The following is an 18,999-nucleotide window of genomic DNA, read 5'->3' on the forward strand; positions in this document are numbered from 1 at the left end:
CTGGCTGTAGAGTCACCATGAATCGGGTCACCTATTCACAAGAGATTTCTATAAAACTTACAAGCAAAATTTGGTGGTAGCATCTTTGGGGCTTGCAAGCATGTTGATTCAGCAAGCGCAGGAATGCTGGCTGCCTAAATTGGTTTCGTGGCTTCAAACCACTTTGTGACTGCAAACAAATTATGTTCAATAAAACCTCATAATTTGCAACAATTATGCATGCATGAAGTATTATTGCCTTCATGCATTTAGAAAAATCAGTGCTTTGAAATTTAGCCAAATAAAGGTAGATGAAGTCTAATAAAGAAGCCACAAGCATGAAAGTCAGACAAATCAATGCACTACCAGTCATTGAATGATCACAGTTCGAGTTCCCTCTGGTAATTTTAGTAGGAAACTAAAGCGTAATTTCATAATTTAATTTAGTAACCTAGTAATCTAATTTAGTAACCTAGTAATTTTAGCAGTGAACTATAGCTAAAGCCACATGCTTAGCTGAACATCTCTCTGCATTGGGGCTTCGTCTGGTCAGTCAGCATTTTGCCCGCCAACACTATATTTTCTTGCCGATAGACCAGACGAAGCCCCAATAGAGAGAGAAATGCGCTGTGCAGGGACATGTGAATTTACATGTTTGCACTTTTGGTTGGCTCAAACCAGTAGTAGCTTCCACTCCCGCTCTAATAAAACAGCATGGAGCCAGTGAACCAGTCTTTGGATGTTCAGCTAAGCCTGTGGCTTTAGCTGAACATTGCAGAAGAATGCTGCTGTCACATAGCCTTTCGACATGTTGATTTTGTATGCTGAAAGTGTGTGCAGTCTCAATTTGATAGTTTATTTATGTATAGAGCTTCGTTATAAAGCCACTATAAAGCCATGTATGCAGAGATGCATTGAATGTATGGTGCTGACACACACTTTAAATGTGTAGCCAGAAATATTTACTCAAGACTATACAAAACCCACTAGACAAGCCATCAGTCTCTTGCTGTATGCCCCACCACACTGCAGCTGGCTTCAGAGGCAAGATGATTGTATACGTGGAACAAGTTCCAGATAGGTGTGCCCTTGCAGCAAGAACACAGCTTTAGCACAAGGAACAATTGCAAGCAAGGAGCATGGCTCACTACTGTGCCTCACATGAAGGCTGACCTATAAGCAGCTACAACCGCCTGTCAGCTCGGTGTGCTGGAACTGCAAGACAATCATAGTATTGCAACAGGCAGGCTAAGAAGCAGAGGGAGTACTTTTTATACTAGGACTTGTTACAAATTCACAAGGATAACATCTTTAGCCAATTTTGAAGCTGTCTAGGTTCTGCCAAAGTGAGGACACAACAAGCATGCTTGAACATAGTTGTAACTAGCTCGCCCTAAAGCAGGAATGCATTAACTTGCTGCTCCAGCACAGTCCTGGACAGAGTCTAGCATTTAGAACAGTAGTCAAATGTCACCACAACAAAGTCGCACCTAACTGGAGAATACCTTCGCTATATCTGATATGCGTAGCAAGTAGGGTTGTGCAAATAGCAGTTTTAGAGACAATGTCGAGTATAAATTTAATAGCGCCAGAAGCAAATATAAGATTTTCTTAATAGTTTGCGAATAACGTACATTTCCACATCCTGGTACTATTCACAACATTAGAAAGTTTGTCATTAGAGTGCACATTATAAAGCAGCTTTATTGCACAATGGGATAATGAACAACTAAGCAGTTTGTTCGCAAACTCTGGGCGCTTCAGAGCATATGCAGTCATGTATTAGCATATAAGATTTAGAAATGCAGCCTTGTAGGCCAAATATCTGTGCATACCTTAGTGACCAAATCAGAAATGCATTCCATCTGCGGCAATAGCAGATTTCAAATGGTCGCAGCAGATGGTGCTACTTTAGTGTCAAGTAGGTTGCAATAAAACACATTCATATTTAATGCAACCAGAGGACACAAGTACTAAATCTATAAATACAGCTAAACCTCGATATAACGAAGTGGGTAAAATTGGCAATTAGCTTCATGTTGAAATTACATTACAGTGAAATTTGACCTTTTATGCAACATAGTCACTGATTAATTTTCTTAGATGCAACGGGCTGCAAAATTTTCTGAATTGCCAAGCAATCGAAAAAAAGCAAACCTGAATGAGAAAAAAAAAATTTTGTTGAATTTGAGAGTCTGTGACGAAAGATAGTTTCAAGCCTTGCCGAAAATCGGCAATACGAAGCAAAGCGATCCACGCTTTCATGTCCACTTCGCCTCTGCAGCTTACAGTGTCGCTCGCAGTGGGACAATGGCATCATGAAGAGCACCGGCAGCAGGGCAGAGTAAATGCTTCATCTACCTCTCGCTTCAACGCGTCTCCAAAACTCGAAACACAACCTCCAGTACTTAATGCGCAGGAAGACGGCGCACGTTATGCCAAGCTACTCAGAACGCCCACGCTTCGCACATGCAGCAGATTACCTCTAAAACAGGTGGCACAGGCTGCGTGTGCCCTCAGCCATCCACAGCCATGGCGAAAACTAGAAAAGGAGATGTGCGCCAACCTGCTCCCTCCCTAGTACGTTTTAGTAACGGCAACTTAACGATGCACCTAAACTTGAATGCTTCTTGTGAACTTTTAGTGCTGCCTAGGGCAGATATTTGCCTAAAATTTCAACTTCCATGGCAAGCTGACATAACTTGAAAACCATGCTTTTCCCAAATATGAAGAAAAAATCTGGACTTTGACCAATATTTTGCAATGTCCACTGTGGATGGGATGAAAGCTATCGCATTTTCGCTTCACGTTTGATCGTGTACATTTAAAGACATGAAGTACTAGAAAATTACTCAGGTTTTTGATTAAGGACTATGCAATTCGAGAAGAATTGAATAAGGCCGCATATTCGATACGCTATTTGAAAGTTTAGAATATTTGCACACCCATATATATATATATATATATAAGCATATATTCATTACATGCCCAATTGGCAAGACACACTTTATGCTTAGTTTGCTACATTTGCATTCGCTGTATACATTAAAACGAAATTCTGGGATTTTACATGCTAGAACGTTTGCTATGTGGAAGCTCGACTGTATCGTGCCATTTTAGTCGTTGCTGCAACAGCTGGTATTGGCACTTTTTAGTAACCACTGAGACAATGAACAACAGTGCGTAGCCTGTTCCTTATTACAGTTGTTGTTCGTGATGCACGCCTAATATGGTGTTTGCTCACTGCAAGTTCCAGTGCGCACTCCCTCGTTGATCAAGTTACGAACTTGTGTTCAGCTAAGAATATTCTTCTTGCATCTTCTCCACTGTTTCCAATGAACTACAGGCAGGACATGCATTTAAAGGCCCGATATCAATCGCTCCAAACAATGTGACAACGCTCTGCCATTCTGCCACCGAGCCTATGCCAGATGTTGCAATTCTAGTTGAAGAATGCGCCAAGTGTTTTCGCCCCAAACTTCTCTTCCCTCAATCCTCACTTTCCAGACCATCCTGGAGCATTTCAGAAAAAAAGAAAGGGTGGAGGGGGGGAGAAAGAAAAGGAACCTGCAACCACGAGAATGTGCAGACGCCATATGTCGCCACAAGGGTACCATTTACTCTGTCACATTTCTCGCTTTGCAATTGCAAAACAAAAAAGTGATGCGACATATATTACACTGTTCCTTCCTTATCAAGATTCTTTTTTAGTAACGGTAACTTAACAATGCACCTAAACTTGAGTGCTTCTTGTGAACTTTTAGTGCTGCCTAGGGCAGATATTTGCCTCAAATTTCAACAACTCCCATGGCAAGCTGACATAACTTGAACACCATGCTCTTCACAAATATGAAGAAAAAAATCTGGACTTTGACCAATATTCTGCAATGTTGTTTTCATGCTTTTCTCTCCCAATTATATTGGTGATGCTCTGTAATAATTAATGAGAATTGACAATGAACCATACTCTATCATTAAATATTTTTAAAGCTATAACCAGAACACTTTTTTTGGAGCTAAACAAACTGTGAAGTCAGCAAAATTAACAAAAAGCGCTTTAGACTGATGAAGCACTTTCATATTCTTTTCATAAAGACTGACATTTTTCTAGCAAAACTAAGGTTGATTTCATTTTCCTTGGCACTCGGGCAATGAAATATTTTCTTGTGATCGAAAACTAAAAATAATCACCGGAGATGCACTGCCATACTCATCTGAACACACCATAGCACCTTCCAGACAGCACTGGTTCCCTACAGTTCCTATAGCATTCCAGTTTTTCTGCCGCTGGGCATGAAAATGTGAAACACCAGAGTGTTGTATTAATTCCTTTAAAGAGAGCCTTTACATTACTTCGGTGAGAAGGAAGGTTTTAGATGCACATGTGCCTTACTAATGAAAACGTATAAAGAAACACCGACTACAATGCTTACACTCTATAATGATTTGACAAAAGGCTACAGGATAATAAAGGAATTCTTGGCTATTGTGAGAAGGGTAACCCTTCCCTCTGTAGTACCCAATGTGCTCATAAAAGGATGTATGCAAGCAACACTACAATGCTTTCTCATCAAGGCCTCAAGAAGTTCTTGGTTCTGCACAGTTAACTTCCAGACACGAGAATTGTAGAACAGCTGCAATAAATGCTATTGCAGTTAGAGGTCATGGCAGCAAAGACAATGGGACAAATTCTTTATTTGATGGGATGGTGTATGAGAGTGCAGGTGCAGGATGACTTCCCTCTAAAAAAAAAATTACGGCATCTCTCCTCGATGCAACTTTGAGCTATTCCTTCAGGAATCTGAGTGGAAAAGAACTCAAGACTATGCTCCCAATAACCTCGCACAAGAGCGTCGCAGACAACCGCTCTCGGAAGCGAGCACCGAGCTGGGACCGTGGCGATGTGATGAGCAAATTTTCACACTGCCATCGGGCAAGCAGCAGAAATTATGAATGCTAACACACCAGTGAAGAAAAAAAGAAAAAAAAAGAGTCATACTCTGAACAGAACAGAAGCAGAGATGCCAATAGTTAATGGGGCCATGAGTAAGCAAGAGACAATGTCCAAGTAATGTACAGGCGATGAGGATGACACAATCTGAATGAACAGCCATTGGGAAGGTCTTGTGACTGTAGCAGATGAGCTGCAGAGGTTCTTGTCGTGTGGAGAAATTCACAGTCCAGGGGGAGTTGGAGCACTCGAGCCAGCTCCTGGGTCTCCACTCGCAGCTGGGGGCTCGCATTCGGCTGAGGGAGGAACAGGCACGTTTCCAGAACCTGACCAATCAGTATCATCTTGAACAAGGGGCAGTTTGAAAGACAAAAAAGCCACCTAACCATCTAAAAACAACTATAATAATCCAACAGCAGATGCCATGTAAACACAAGTTATTTAACAACAATATGAGCCTCATTTAGACAACACTAATTAACATATCCTTGCTTCCAGTGCAACTACTGCGACGGGTAAAACTTCCTGATGTAGCATTGAGAGGTTGAAGTCTTCTCATGTCCTCAGCAATTTTACCAATTTCTGGAAGGGCTGCATCATTTTAAAGGCACTTGGCAAAAATCCATAAGAAGCAAACTGCAGCACACCACTATATCTGTGGTAAAAGCTTAACATTTGAGGGATCTGGATGAATCATGCATCCTTCTGCTGCGATTAGCTACTTTTAAAGAAGTTTATACCCTTCCAAATACTTAAGCATAGAACATGTATAAAACCTGTGCATTTAGCATCAAGTTGTTGTGTGAAATGCTGACCAAAGGAAGCTTGATTAAATAAAATGTTTAAACTCCTCTGCTTTTGCCTTGTTCATAATAAAATCCCAAAATGAAGAGGACGCTTGCCAATCCCTTTAAGACAAGCAGTGACAAAATAAACATGAATTTTGTTTGCTCCTTAATAACAACCAGCTGGCAAAGACATGTTAACCAAGGGATGTTGTACTAGCTTCAAGAGTTGAAATGCAACATCCTGGGGGACCTGGAGCTTCAAATGTGTATTAACAATTTTGGCCTCAAAGCTAAGCATTCTGCACCCTTTCACACAAAGCTCAGCACTACTCTTAAGATCCCTCCAGTGATCTGCTGAAGCCCTATAAGCTTCCCAGATATGGCTATTAGCAACACTCATTGTGTTCCTTCTTTTGTTTTGGTGCACTAGAAGCAATCACCGTACCATGCTTTCAAGAGCATAACGTCAACAATTTTTGTACAAATGCCACGTCTGCGACGCAACTATAATTATTAACGCTGTATTTAAAATGCTGTTGAAATACTCTATAACTGCAATAGTTTTGTCACTGTACGATTGGCTAAATGCAGCTTTATGCAAAAAGATGACAATGGTTATGTGCCATGAGGCCGCAAACCGTGCTAATCGAACCGAGGTTCCAAAGAGTGCCTATAAAAGAACTGACCAATATCATGGCAATAAATTGGCATAAAGCTCATCTTATCAGGTGCTGACAGGTACTATGCAGCTCTTCTTATTGTTCAACAGATGCTGACAACACCGGAATACACTGACACTTAGGTCAGCCTCCCTCCAAACAAATGCTGGACGAGCTTGAAAAAAAAAAAAAAAAAAAGACAGAATGCAATCTATTGCTCTATCTTGCTTTAGACTTAGTCTTTATAATGTCCTTTAACTCTCGATCGTATTGAATCGTAAAGCCTCGAAGCGTTGTGCCAAGCAAACATGCAGAAAACAAGACAGTGTAGTTTCACAAATGCTTGCTAGAGGGAAATTTGGGACAGAAGCTGTTCACTGACCACTGGAATTCTGGAAGTATACAGGCTTCAGATTGACATCTTTGTTGATTTGTGAACTGTGCTACGAATTCTACTTGGCAGCTCTGCAGATTTAGTGCAGTGCTGGGGGACCACTCTGCTTTTCAATCAGCTCTAGCAATGTACTCATATGCTGTTACTATGCTGTCACGCAGAATTGTGCAAACTTTCCAATTTTGTTTGTCATTTCATACCACAACCTCATGACGGCATCACTGCACTGCTAAAGCTGCAGCAACCCAACTGGGTAAGCAGATGGAAGTTCTAGAGCGGGCACATTAATCGTGCAGCTCTGCGATGGTGCAGTAGCCTGTTGAAGACGTCAGTGTTCCATAAAATGAGCCGCTACACAATTCTGACTGGAACGTTCTGCGAAAGACATCGTTGCTTCAGTTGCACTAATGCTTAAGCCATTCGCTAAGACAAGCCAGTGCTCATACTTTCCCATTATTACCATGCTGCATGTAGCAGGCCTCTAATAAAGTCTCTCACAGGATCTGGTGCCACACTTCCCTCTAATCAATGCTTTGCAGTTCTACACCAGACAAAGACAACAAAGGTAGGGGAGGGGGCTAGCAACCTGGGCTCGAAGCCGCGCCAGGTGGACACTGGCTGTGCGGTGGTGGCTGTGGCTGCTGTGGAGGGGTCCCTTGCTCCATGGGGGACGGAGTGCCGGGGGGAACCACTGGGCCCCCATTCATGGAAGGCATGGGTGGTGCTCCAGCTGCCATAGCCAGGGGGGAAGGGGGAAGCCACAGTCGTCGGAGGAAGATTGATTTGCACAGAGTGAATATAAAGGGGTGTGGCAGAGAAAGGGAGCAGAGAAAAGAGAGGTGGGGACGTGGGGAAGGAAGGCAAAGACAAAACAGTGTTACACGTGGCCACAAAGGTTCACACACGCAACGCAACAAACGGAAAGAGACGAGACACCGAAAACAAGGACAGGAGAAGAACCGTAAAGGCACCCTCGGTGAGACAACATATGACCAAACAACAGAGCATGTTTGCAACAAAAGATGATTCGCACTGAAACTAGTTGCAATGGATGCCCTATGGTGCAGGGCACAAACTTCTAATGGCCAACTCTTCCAGACAAACTAATAGCCATATTTTATTTCACACTGAACTGCCAGGGCACTTCAACAGCCTTTTACTCTCCAAAAACTTCCGTTCTGGTCAACGTGACAATAAGAATTGTTGAGCTACCGTCTGTCCCAAATCTCTTCAACCCACAAGCAAAGTATTTCCTTCACACACCCCTGGTCTGTACGCCATCTAGTTAGATTCATGTTATGAAGAAATTCATATTGTGTGCAAGAAAGGAAGAAACACAGTTCTGGTGTTTGGCTTGTGTAAATGCATAATAATAATTATTATTATTATTTTTAATTTGCAACGGGTGACTAAATGGCTGACAATAATCAGGCAAGATCGTAATCACTTCACACATGTAAATGAAATGCCTAGCAGCACCCATTCAACATCTTTCTATTTTTCTTTTAATTCAGAAAGCTTTCACACTGCAAGTTCTTCACACCTGCATGTGTCTATGCCTACACAATGCCACGTGTGTGAATAGAAGTGCAACTCCACTGTGAAGTATTTTTTGAGAAGCATGGCTGCTGAAAATGTGTAAACTTATTGTGAATAGAAATTTCAGTAGAGCCTCAGCAAGTAAGCATTCAACGTCAGAGTGCATACTAACCACAATAGTGCAGATAAGGAGCTTCTCTGGTAGGAGCTTCTCTGGTAGACCTTTAAACACACGGCAGTTGACATCCTACTTCGTGAATTGACCACATTTCTGACTTCATTATATTAAGTTTGATCATGCACATAAATATAATAAGCATGCTTCACTGTTTTCAGGGCAGACGAGAATTTAAAAATATGTACACCAATGCTTGCACCTAAGCATCTTCCCTAATTTGATAATTATATAGAGAGGAGGAGAGAGGGAGGGGAAGGAAGAGAGAAAGAATAAAACGGTCTGCATAGTCTAATACATTCAGAAGTATCTGCACAAATATAATGCATGATTTTCCACGCCTCCAATCAATTCGGTGCTTTCAAAATCCACTATGCTCCTCCACTTCCAGGCAAGTGAGTATTGCAGGAAAGACAACCTCTGCATGTCCTAGGGATCATACAGACGTTGCATGTACTAAATGGGCAGTGTATCTGCTGTGAAGCGACAGCACAGAGGCAACAACACTGAGCAGTCCAATAAGGTGATCTGAACTACGATGTGCATTCGTGAGACCTTGTATGCATGAATGCAGTTGCTGCAGTGTGCACACTTTTGGTGCCTCTAATCAAAACAATGCTGTCCTGCTGGAACACTCCAGCATAGCATATGGTTCAAGTTCATTACGTTGATGTGCGCCCACACAGGCGCACATGTCTCTGCGACGACTTCTTCATTAAGCTGCATTCATTTGCTTTTGTTATTTTTGTCAAATGTCCCCTATCACATTATATTAATGCAAATACAGTATGTCTTACGAAAAGACAGTACAAAGAAAACATAGACAGATCAGAAGAAACATAACGGCAACCAGCAGTGTTGTCACATTGGCCAGCATGTTGGCCAACAGTGCCCGTTAAGATATTCTCAGCAGCGCTGTCATATTCAACAATTGTTTTACTTTGGTGTTGCATGCTCACCGACAACGGGTTTGCAGGCAATGCTGGTCAAAATGTTGCCCCTGTGACAACACACTGAAGGCACCGACAAAGCTTTAACCATTATGGAGTAAAATGCCTATGCATTATTTGGGCAACAGCCCTTGTAGCAGGGATGCTCAAAACCAACAACACATATGCATGGACTCTCTCTTTCGCTGTGCGCTCGCGCAAGCACGCACACACACACACACACATGCACACACACACACACGTACATGTGCTAATGCACACACTAAATACTAGAAGCTGCAGCACAGTCCAGTAACCTGGTGTAAATAAATAAACTCTAATCAGTCACACAGAAGGCAATGTCCTTCAAGAAGGTACTATATACTCTGGCAATGCTGGAAGTGGGAAAGCACATGGTTGCTTACCACATAATGTGCTGAGAATGCAAAATCACTGTTGCCTGCACCCTAAAGTGACCCCAAGCAAGTAATGTTCCAAACAGAAAGCACAAGCAAACTTAAGCAACAGGATTAATATATTGTTTGGATAGCCCAGGCATAGTATGATGCAGTTCAGGCTACCAAGCTATAAGTATGAAATGAAAACCATGTTGAAGAAACACTTTTAAAGTTAACACTTATTTCTCAATGAAGTTGCAAGCTCAGGGGCACAGAAATTCTAATCATAAGTTTCAACATGATTGAACTTCGAGCACAAACCTTTCAAATCACTTCATTGCTTGTAACGCTCAATGTGCAGATTCATGCTGGGCATACATAACATGGCATGACAAACACTGAAAGCTAATACGTGCTAACAGCCTAGCTTAACGGAAAATGAACACAACGTAGTACTTAGTATAAAATTAATGCACAAACATTTAATTAAGTTTACTTCCACTGCCAAGGTAAGTGCAACTACAAAAGAGTTCAAGCACTACCTACACAAAAAGAAAAGAAAAAGAAAAAGGGAGGCAGGGGAAATTAAATGCAGAAGAAGTCGTGCACTAGAAGCAGTCATGCAATGCTACAAGTAGCAGAGTATTGAAACGGTGTCCACATCTTACTGCCACCTCAAACCTTGCAAGTCAGCAGTGCAAAGAAAGGGAGAGGGAGGGAAAAAAATGTCATCAATTAGAACTCCACAGATTCACGCACTACAGTGTACACTCTTTAAACACACTGGTAAAGCAGGCCCTCTGGCAAAACGTACGGTCTGGGCACCTTAAGTCTCCGACAGATTCATTGAACTCTTGTAATGAACAACTTGCGGTTAGATCAACAGACTTCCAAAGTCCAAAGAGAGTCTACTGTAATCAATAAGCCAGATTCTACTTGGATGGTGGTTTGATCAACAGACTTCCAAAGTCTATCCATGTGTACTTTAAAGAGAGTCTACTGTAGTCAATAAACCAGATTCTACTTGGATGCCTTCACCCAGCATGAATGCTGGCTTCGTTTACGTCTACAGCAAAAGTCACTGACTTGTTCATGAATGCACCAATAAAATTTAGGTTAATCAGAGATGTCATCTCTATGACACCTCTACGCTTGACATTGCTGTAGGGGTGTGCGTAACAAATGTTTAATGACAATTATTTACATCAAATTTTATGACTATATATACATTTTGAAAGTGACACAAGAGATAAAGAAGGAAGAAACAAGCCAGTTCTTTATTCTTCAATGTATGTGCGGTACCTTATGATTTACATTGACAAGCTTGACTAGAAAATTTTATGCCATGCACCCGTGGCACAGGTTGCATTACAATAAAAGCTTGCACAACATTGTGGATGAAAAATAGGCACTAATGTTCATGGGAACATTTGTGGGTAATAATTTACATAATTAAGTACAAAGCAAAATGTAATCCAGAGGCATAAAATATAAGATTAGTGCAGAATGTCTTCTTGGGCATTACAGAAGAGTTTAGCAGGATGCTTACTGTAGCCAATCTTGATAAACACAGACTTCTGTTTCAGGCCAGTGTAATGCAAGCTGCCATACAAAATGCTCCATTGGGCATGCCCATGTCTTCACCTGACGCATTTTGTGAATATCTACAGCTGCTTGAGTTGCACTGGTAGTGTCCCAGAAAAGCGCAATATGGCATCGCACCCAGTTCGTCCCAAAGAGGGACGGTAAACTTGGGAAGCGCAGCTTCACTTCTTTGACAATGTACACTCTGTTTGCTGTGTCATGGGTGCGTTTAGAACGGATGCCCCGTGAGAATGGTGGAGGAATGTTGCCGATAGGTGCCTGCCAGAGAAATGAACACCAAGCGCAATTAAGTGCATTATGTAAGGTCAAAGCAGTTGCTGTGCTCAGATTTCGAATCCTGTGAAAACTGTCCCATGCCTGAGCGCCTACACAGTCGCTGAAGAAATGAATGTGGCAAGTATGATTTTGTTATTACAAAAGGTATAAGCTTCCCAACATCTCTCTCTCTCAATCTGGAAGTGAAGATCTGCATTCAGGGCAGAGTAGTAATTAAAATATGTCTCAGAAACACGTAGTTTCAGTGCGCTTTTTGTGTATGTGCATCTTACACAACCACAGTGATTCTGTATCATGGCCAGTGCAGAGGCATAGCATCTAAGATTTACTGCTCTATCTCGAAGCAGGTTAGGGCAGCGAAGGGTACTGACCCTTTCATTGTTTATGACACTTCTGGTTTCACCCTTTTGAAATACGTCTAATGAGTAAACAGACTGCTGATACAGGATGCCCATCTACTCTCTACATGTATACAGAGAAACTGCAAACTAACAATCCCAGGATGGTGTGACATTATGTACATACAAGCAAAGGAAAAAAAAAACCCATAAAATTCTTGGCTGCATTGCTTTTCTTCACCCCGTTCGTATTTCCGCGTGTTCATCTTTTGTGAACGCCATCCATATTGACAATGAACCTATACAACTCACTCAACTTTCCAATACTTTCTTCTTGACCTTGCTGATTTACCACTTCTCAACAAATCTTTTATCCCATGTTCAAGGACAGTCTTCACAGGACTCAATGTCAGAATAGATTCCTTAGTTTTATAATGAAACTAGCACTTTGTAAAATTTACGAAGCACCATTGCAAACATGTTGTCCTCAAAATAAATGGCAACATGAGCTAACCAATGCAACACTTGCATACATGCACACACACACATTGGAGTTATTTTGTCAGTGAAAGTTCAAGGTTCTCATTTGCACAGGAGCTCAGGGAGTGCAGATACAAGTGCAGAGTGTGTCGTGGTAGAGCTAGATAGAAGTGCCACCAGCTCAATGCATATTTAGGCTGGAGAAATGTTAGCAGTGCGCACCATGCAGCTTAGGCAATCTATGTCAGCATGAAGCATCAGGGCTGAAAACAAGGCATGTCACAGCCACTGTGACTTGTTAGCTGGAGTGCACAAATATTTCAACATGGTGAATACAAATCAACCCTCAGAAAGCTGGGTAGGTATTCCGTAAAAGTGCACCTAGTGGACACGTCTATTTCGTCTGCTGCTGAAGTGCCGATTGGCTATGGTGCACGGTTGCTGCGGACGTGCAGCCCAGCCCAACCAACCAGAACTTCAACAGCTGATGAAACAGAGGTCTCCACCAGGTTACAGAATACCTCCCCTGATAAGCCTCACCATCAGCAGCAGAAGCCGCAGCCTATCTTATGCCCATTGCAGTACGAAGGCCTCCCCCACTGATCTCTAATTACAGGAGTTTAACAATACCGAATGGTAGATTTCAAATCAAATTGTTAAAAAGAAAGCCAAATATCGAATAGAATATCGAACATAAGAAAATTTTTCCTAAATTTAATGCTTACAAATTTTGGGCAATACAGTGCTGCATATGCTCAAGAATCTCCTAGCATTGCATCACAAGAATGTAAGAAGCTACAATGAACTCTCGTTACCCTAAACCACCCCTCGGGTAGCATATGCTGCTGTGAACATCTCAGCCCAGTTTTGCTGTTGTACGCGGTGCGTGGAGTGGAGCTCACAAAAAGGATCGCAAAGTCGCCTTTCTTTTAAATGCTCTCTTTTCAACAGAAAGCCCTGTCCTCACTCTCTTCTAGACGCTGTACTTCGTCATCAGACACACTACTTTGTCATTCCCTTAGATGGCTATTGGCCGAGAGCTGACATCAAGCTGCAGTTGGCTACACGGTGTAGATATCGTGGCCGCCACGGGTGCCACCACAAGTCTACTGGCTAAGTGCACTGCGGCTCGCTGAACAATCGCGTTTGGCTTATGTTTAACGCATTGTAGGCACCAAAGATGGATGTCGTGGCACCTATGTTAACATCCAAAACTAAATTTGAACAGCAGGCCACGGTAACATATAGAAGGCGGAGCATTGTGGGCACGCCCCACTGTGTTATGGCCTTCGCAGTGCAAGGCATTGAAGAAGGAATGGGAGCACAGTGGAGGCCATGTTTGATTGCCATTAACTCCTCTTCTGCTGAATGCACTGAAGTACTTTTTGTGGCAAATTATTTCTGAAATACACTATTTTCACTTCAAATGCCTTTCTCCGCTTCGACAAAAAATGGTTCAGAATCCCTTTAAGATGAACTCCGTTAAGCCGAATTCTCACATATAACGAACAGCATGGGACATTTGTTTGGTTTCCTATAGACTCAATGCAAAAAAATCTGCTTAAGATGAACTGCCTCAGACGTACCGTATTTACTCGCATAATGATCGCACTTTCTTGTCAGAAAAATTGACGCAAAATCAGGGGTGCGATCATACGCGAGTCAAATTTCCCGCGAAAAGAAGAAAATTTTTTTTTCGTCCAGCGTTTGCTTGCGGGACACAGATACAAAAATGGCAGCCGACAGAGCAAGCCGAACGCACCGAACGCAATTTCTTTTTCTTCTCGTGAGTACATTACGTGCAGTGAAACAGTTTCTTCCGTATCAGTAAGGAATAATATCGTTAATATCGGCAAGTTTGAGGCAATAACGTAGCCATGTTCACTTTGAGGGGAAAAAATGGCTGTGGCTTAGCTAAGGTTAAGCCCAGGATGAGAAGCATACTAGCCTTTATTTTAACGCGACAGCGTTAAGGAGCTCGTGTCGCAGAAAAGCCGGTGTCGTCGGCGTCGGCTCAGGCGTGTGGCGCTTGCTCAGGCGCACATTTCGTTGTCGCGCCGAACGCTGCGTTGCTCGACGCTCACCGCGTCCGATGCGGGGCGCGTAGTCGCTGCGCCGTAGCAAAGCCACCTAGAAACAGTCTCTGTAGCACGCCGCAACCTTCGCTTCTCATTCCAACGAGCAGCTCTCTCTCCAGGAGGCATCTCACCTCGTGAGTGTCTAGCAGAGGCAAGCGCAGCTGCTTATATACCGCCGCGACGCTGCGAGTGACGGCGCGAGTTGGAGTCCTGTTTCTCCTCTGTCGTGACGTCACGGTGTCACGTGGTATTGAAGGCGACACCGCCGCGCCTGAGGAGCTGGGTTGAGCTCTCGTAATATGCTTCGCATAAAAAACAGATGGGCACGCTTAGCTGCCAGTGACATAGAAACACATGGCCGGCATGCTGCAGAAACTGTGGCATCTGTCTTCACTACTAATACGGCATGTTTCTGCTAAGGGTGGGTGAATATCTTAGCTGTGTTACAAGCGTCGGCGTATGAATAGGGCACACTTCTAACGTATCAAAGTAAATGTGGCTACTATCCTTGCCGCTCGCGGTTTGTTGCGTAGCCACGAGTGCAGATGAGAAGAATCGAAAGGCGCCTTTTTGTTGTTGTTGTTGACCACAACCATTATAAAGTCTACACATCATAAAGGCAAGTTTGGTTGCAGCTTTTTTTTTAGTCATGGAAGTGTGGAAAGTGATGAAAGTAATGAAATGAGACATCTACTTAAGGGAATGTGTGGTACGTGCAGACCGCTTGGTTTGTCTTGAAGAGTCGTTCGCGTAGCATTCGAGAGATGGTAAGCGCGACCAATATTATCTAGACTTGGCACACGACATATCGCTGTGGCAAGTTCAGGGCGCGATCATTACACGGGAAACAAAAAAAATCGAATTTGGACGGCAAAATTCAGGGGTGTGATCATTACGTGAGTGCGATCATTATGCGAGAAAATACTGTACTCTTCAGTTAAAATGAACATTCAGAGTGACCACCACCACTATCGATCTGAGAGCACGCTCATCGAGGCACCCTACTGAAGGCCTGCGGCACACATCGTCCGTGGACAGAGGCAAAAACGATAGGAAACGAAAAAAGTTAGTGACGTTTCACTTTGTGAATGCAGATGACGCACAAGCATACAGGAGCTATAGCACACACAAAGCTATCGGCCCTTGCTAAGCCTAGATGCCTACACTGTCCGCATCGCAAATTGTATTAAAGACAGAGCTAGTGCGGCTACGCCATATGCAGTAACCGCTGGAGTAGAACGCCGCCTTGTAAACATTCTCTTACTAACTAGATTAACAAGCATGGTGTCAGTGCACACAGGCAAACATGAACACATCACACTCAATGACCGCGCACACTCGATGAGCTCGGACACTCGTTAAAACGCTGGTGTGAGGAATCGTGGCAGCAGCAGCGGGCGAAGTGACCTTCGTGCTGTCTATAGCTTCAATGCAAACTGAGCAGTGAGAACAGCGCACACAAAGATACGAGCCATTGGACACTCTAGACTGTGCCCCCAATGCAGATCACTTTCAAGATAACGCCAATGCAACGAAAGACAGTGCGCGTCCTCCCTGCTTTCGTCCACTTGCGCATGCAAGATTGACCCACCATCGTCGGTTCAGCGTCACGCGCTTTCACTCGCACACACAGCGTACGGTGCCCGAGGACAGTGTTATCATGAGACGAACCATGTACGTCCGTATTGCAAACAAAACCTGTAGCAACTGCTAGAGGAGGTCAACCCAGCGCGCCTCCACCTACCTTCCTCTTGCACGACACTTCGCCTTGTATCTCCTTCCCCACTTCGCTCAACGTCACCTGGCCTTTCCTCTAGGTGGCATTGCTTTGACACACGCTCAGCGCGCTCCTTCGTACTTTCGCTAGCTAGGAGCCTGCACCAATGACCTCTGAGGCGACAGATGCCTGCTTAAGTTCCCTAGTGCCCTAGTGAACTTCCCCTAGTGAACTTCTTCCAGCAGCACGAAGGCACAGAAGGATTTTTAAGGTCATTAGGTGACATGACGTCATTTGTGGCTGCTCGCCGATTTGAACAGAAGTGACAAACATAGATCACAGGCTGGATGAAACCAAGCAAGAGTACCACTTTAAGACAGTTTTGTATTGAGTTCAGCTAAAGAAATGCTTTTTATGTCATTTTCCCCCCATTGTAAGTCTGCTTCCTTTACCATATTGATGTAAAATATTTGGATGCACCTGGTCATGCTGTCAATTATTCTTCTGATAAGACAAACAAATTTTCTTGGCCCCTTCAAGGTTTGTTTTAGGGTAGTCTACTGCATCAGTAACTTAGGTACGTCGAAATGAAGATACAAAGTACGGTCTAACTTTAAAAGAACAGCAAATTAGTATACCAGCACTGATTACAGCTCAGTTATAGTATATGAAAGCCTGGCAAATAATTCTTTTAGCCAGAATTTCTCTTGAATAAAATCAAGTGCTTTTTTTCCCTGAAACTAAAGAATTAGTTATATTCTGTTGCGTTAAATACGAATAAGACTCTCAGTTAAAAGTGGACCTGTGTTTTGCAGCAATCTTTTATTTTCTTGCATAGATTTTCTTTACTGTTCTCCAAAATACAGAAGGGCTTTCGCAACTTTAAGGCAGGTGGGTTATCATAAGGCCAATTTTCGCAACAGACAAAAGGACCGCACATCACATAACTTATCACCGCTTCGTGCCTAGCCGGTGCCAATGGTAAAGAGTAGGTGCCGTCCATGCCGTTTAATTGTTAAGTTCAGCGTGTTTTGCAACTTGTCAAAGATTCTGAAATCTGTAGGATCACAGCAAGTTCACACAACTATCCCCCCCCCCCCCCCTCTCAATACACACACATTCTTCATTTATCTGCTGTCCATGTAACTGCAGCTATGCCACTTTTGCCTTCAAGCTTTTGTTGGCACTTGTATATTGTTATAAGAGGGTTCAACTGTACGACTAGATCTTTATCGGCTACTGAATAACAAGTACAAAACTGCAATAGAATGATGGCTCCCATGCTCCCAATGGTAATGCTTCTAATTGAACAGCTCGAACACTACGACTGCAAGTTTTTCTGGGACTCAATTCTTGGTCATTCAGTTCTGGGAACAAACATTTTAGCAACATTTTCGAGCGATTAGCACTGAACTCATTTGCGTCTACGGGTGACATTGCGTTTCGCGCAGTAACAGGAACACTGCTGCCCATAGGCACTGATACATCCGGTGCTGGTCACAAGAAATTTCGTGAAAGTGATTGTATCCCTGAAAGTGAACAATCACTTTATTGTTTTTCTTTGTTATTATTTTTCCTAACCCACTCCCTGTGTAACACCATTGGCCCTGAGGGTACAATAAACAAACAAACAAACAAACAAACAAATTAATAAATCGAGAATATTGCCCCCATCCTGTACTTGCCTCACATTTGGTAGTTTCTAATATTTGTGCACTCCGACCCGTCAGGCTTTAATTCCTCCAGCTTGCATGAGTATGGCAAAAGGCAAGCCAGATGATGTAACGAAACATGCTCCTATCCAGCTTTTATGTAAGACACACAAACAATAGTACACATTTCTGCCACATTCGACACCACAGGCACACCTGCATTCTATTCAGGTAGAGTATTCAGGTAGGTAGGCTCTTATATGTGCCGATGAGTGACAGGAATCAAGGGGCCACTTGCACTGATTGCAACAGTGCTGCCAATGCTGCAGGAAAGTGTACCAGAACAAACAATGTGACACAGTTGGTGGTCTTATGGTATCATCTGCATATAATGTCTCATGTGTAAGCAGTGTTGGTTCTGTCTGGGAGAACAAAACAGAGCAGAGGATGAGATGACAAGAGCAAAAGACAACAGTTCTTATGTCGGTGCTGCTTTTTCCTCTTTTTTATGCACCGTTTTAGCTCCAGCCATGAACCAGCCAGCCTGCACATGCCCTCTTCTTGGCTTTGATTTTCATCTAGCTGAGCTATAGGTTGCCCAGTGGGGGCAAAATATGGGTTACAGCTACTTATAGTGAAATTTCCAAAATGGAAATGTCTACATCTCATAGGGCATGCAATGGCTGGCTTTCCAAATAAAATGCATCCCTGCCATAGGCTCTGTCAAGCTGTTGCCTTGGTATCTCAGATTTCATTGAGGCAAAAAATAATAGAGGTGCAATTCACAGTTCACTGTGATGGAATTGGGTAAGCTAATCGAAAAGAATACACAACGCACAAATGTGAATGGACCTGCTTGTGTGGAGAAAGAACTGAAGTGACAGCAGTGGTACAGCCCTTGCCAAAATAAATGAAACTATTAGGAGCATGAGTACTGGTGAATTGTGGCTCGTGAAACTCTGGGTATTATAAAATGCTGAGAGCTTAGGGGCAAGGAATGAACGTTCACCTGCACCTTCGCAGCTTTTGCACAGTGTAAAC

General features: G+C 43.0%; 1 protein-coding gene across 5 annotated transcripts in view; it reads right to left on the reverse strand.

The window, feature by feature from the left end:
* Positions 1 to 4,654: 4,654 nt before the first annotated feature.
* mor (SWI/SNF- related protein mor) overlaps positions 4,655 to 18,999 on the reverse strand; it is a 73,570-nt gene continuing 59,225 nt past the window's right edge. Inside the window, exons 24-25 of one of the 5 annotated variants that reach the window (XM_065430848.1) lie at positions 7,358 to 7,501; positions 4,655 to 5,226 (exon numbers count right to left, since the gene is read on the reverse strand). In XM_065430848.1, the coding sequence (XP_065286920.1) occupies positions 5,153 to 5,226; positions 7,358 to 7,501 (218 nt within the window). In that variant the 3' untranslated portion in view covers positions 4,655 to 5,152. Of the gene's footprint in view, positions 5,257 to 7,357; positions 7,502 to 11,062; positions 11,676 to 18,999 lie in introns of those variants that run through there. The other 4 variants (XM_065430847.1, XM_065430850.1, XM_065430849.1 and 1 more) reach the window with 4 other exon arrangements.

Source organism: Dermacentor albipictus, chromosome 4 (genome assembly GCF_038994185.2).
Source record: "Dermacentor albipictus isolate Rhodes 1998 colony chromosome 4, USDA_Dalb.pri_finalv2, whole genome shotgun sequence".
In the NCBI taxonomy this organism is placed as follows: domain Eukaryota; kingdom Metazoa; phylum Arthropoda; class Arachnida; order Ixodida; family Ixodidae; genus Dermacentor; species Dermacentor albipictus.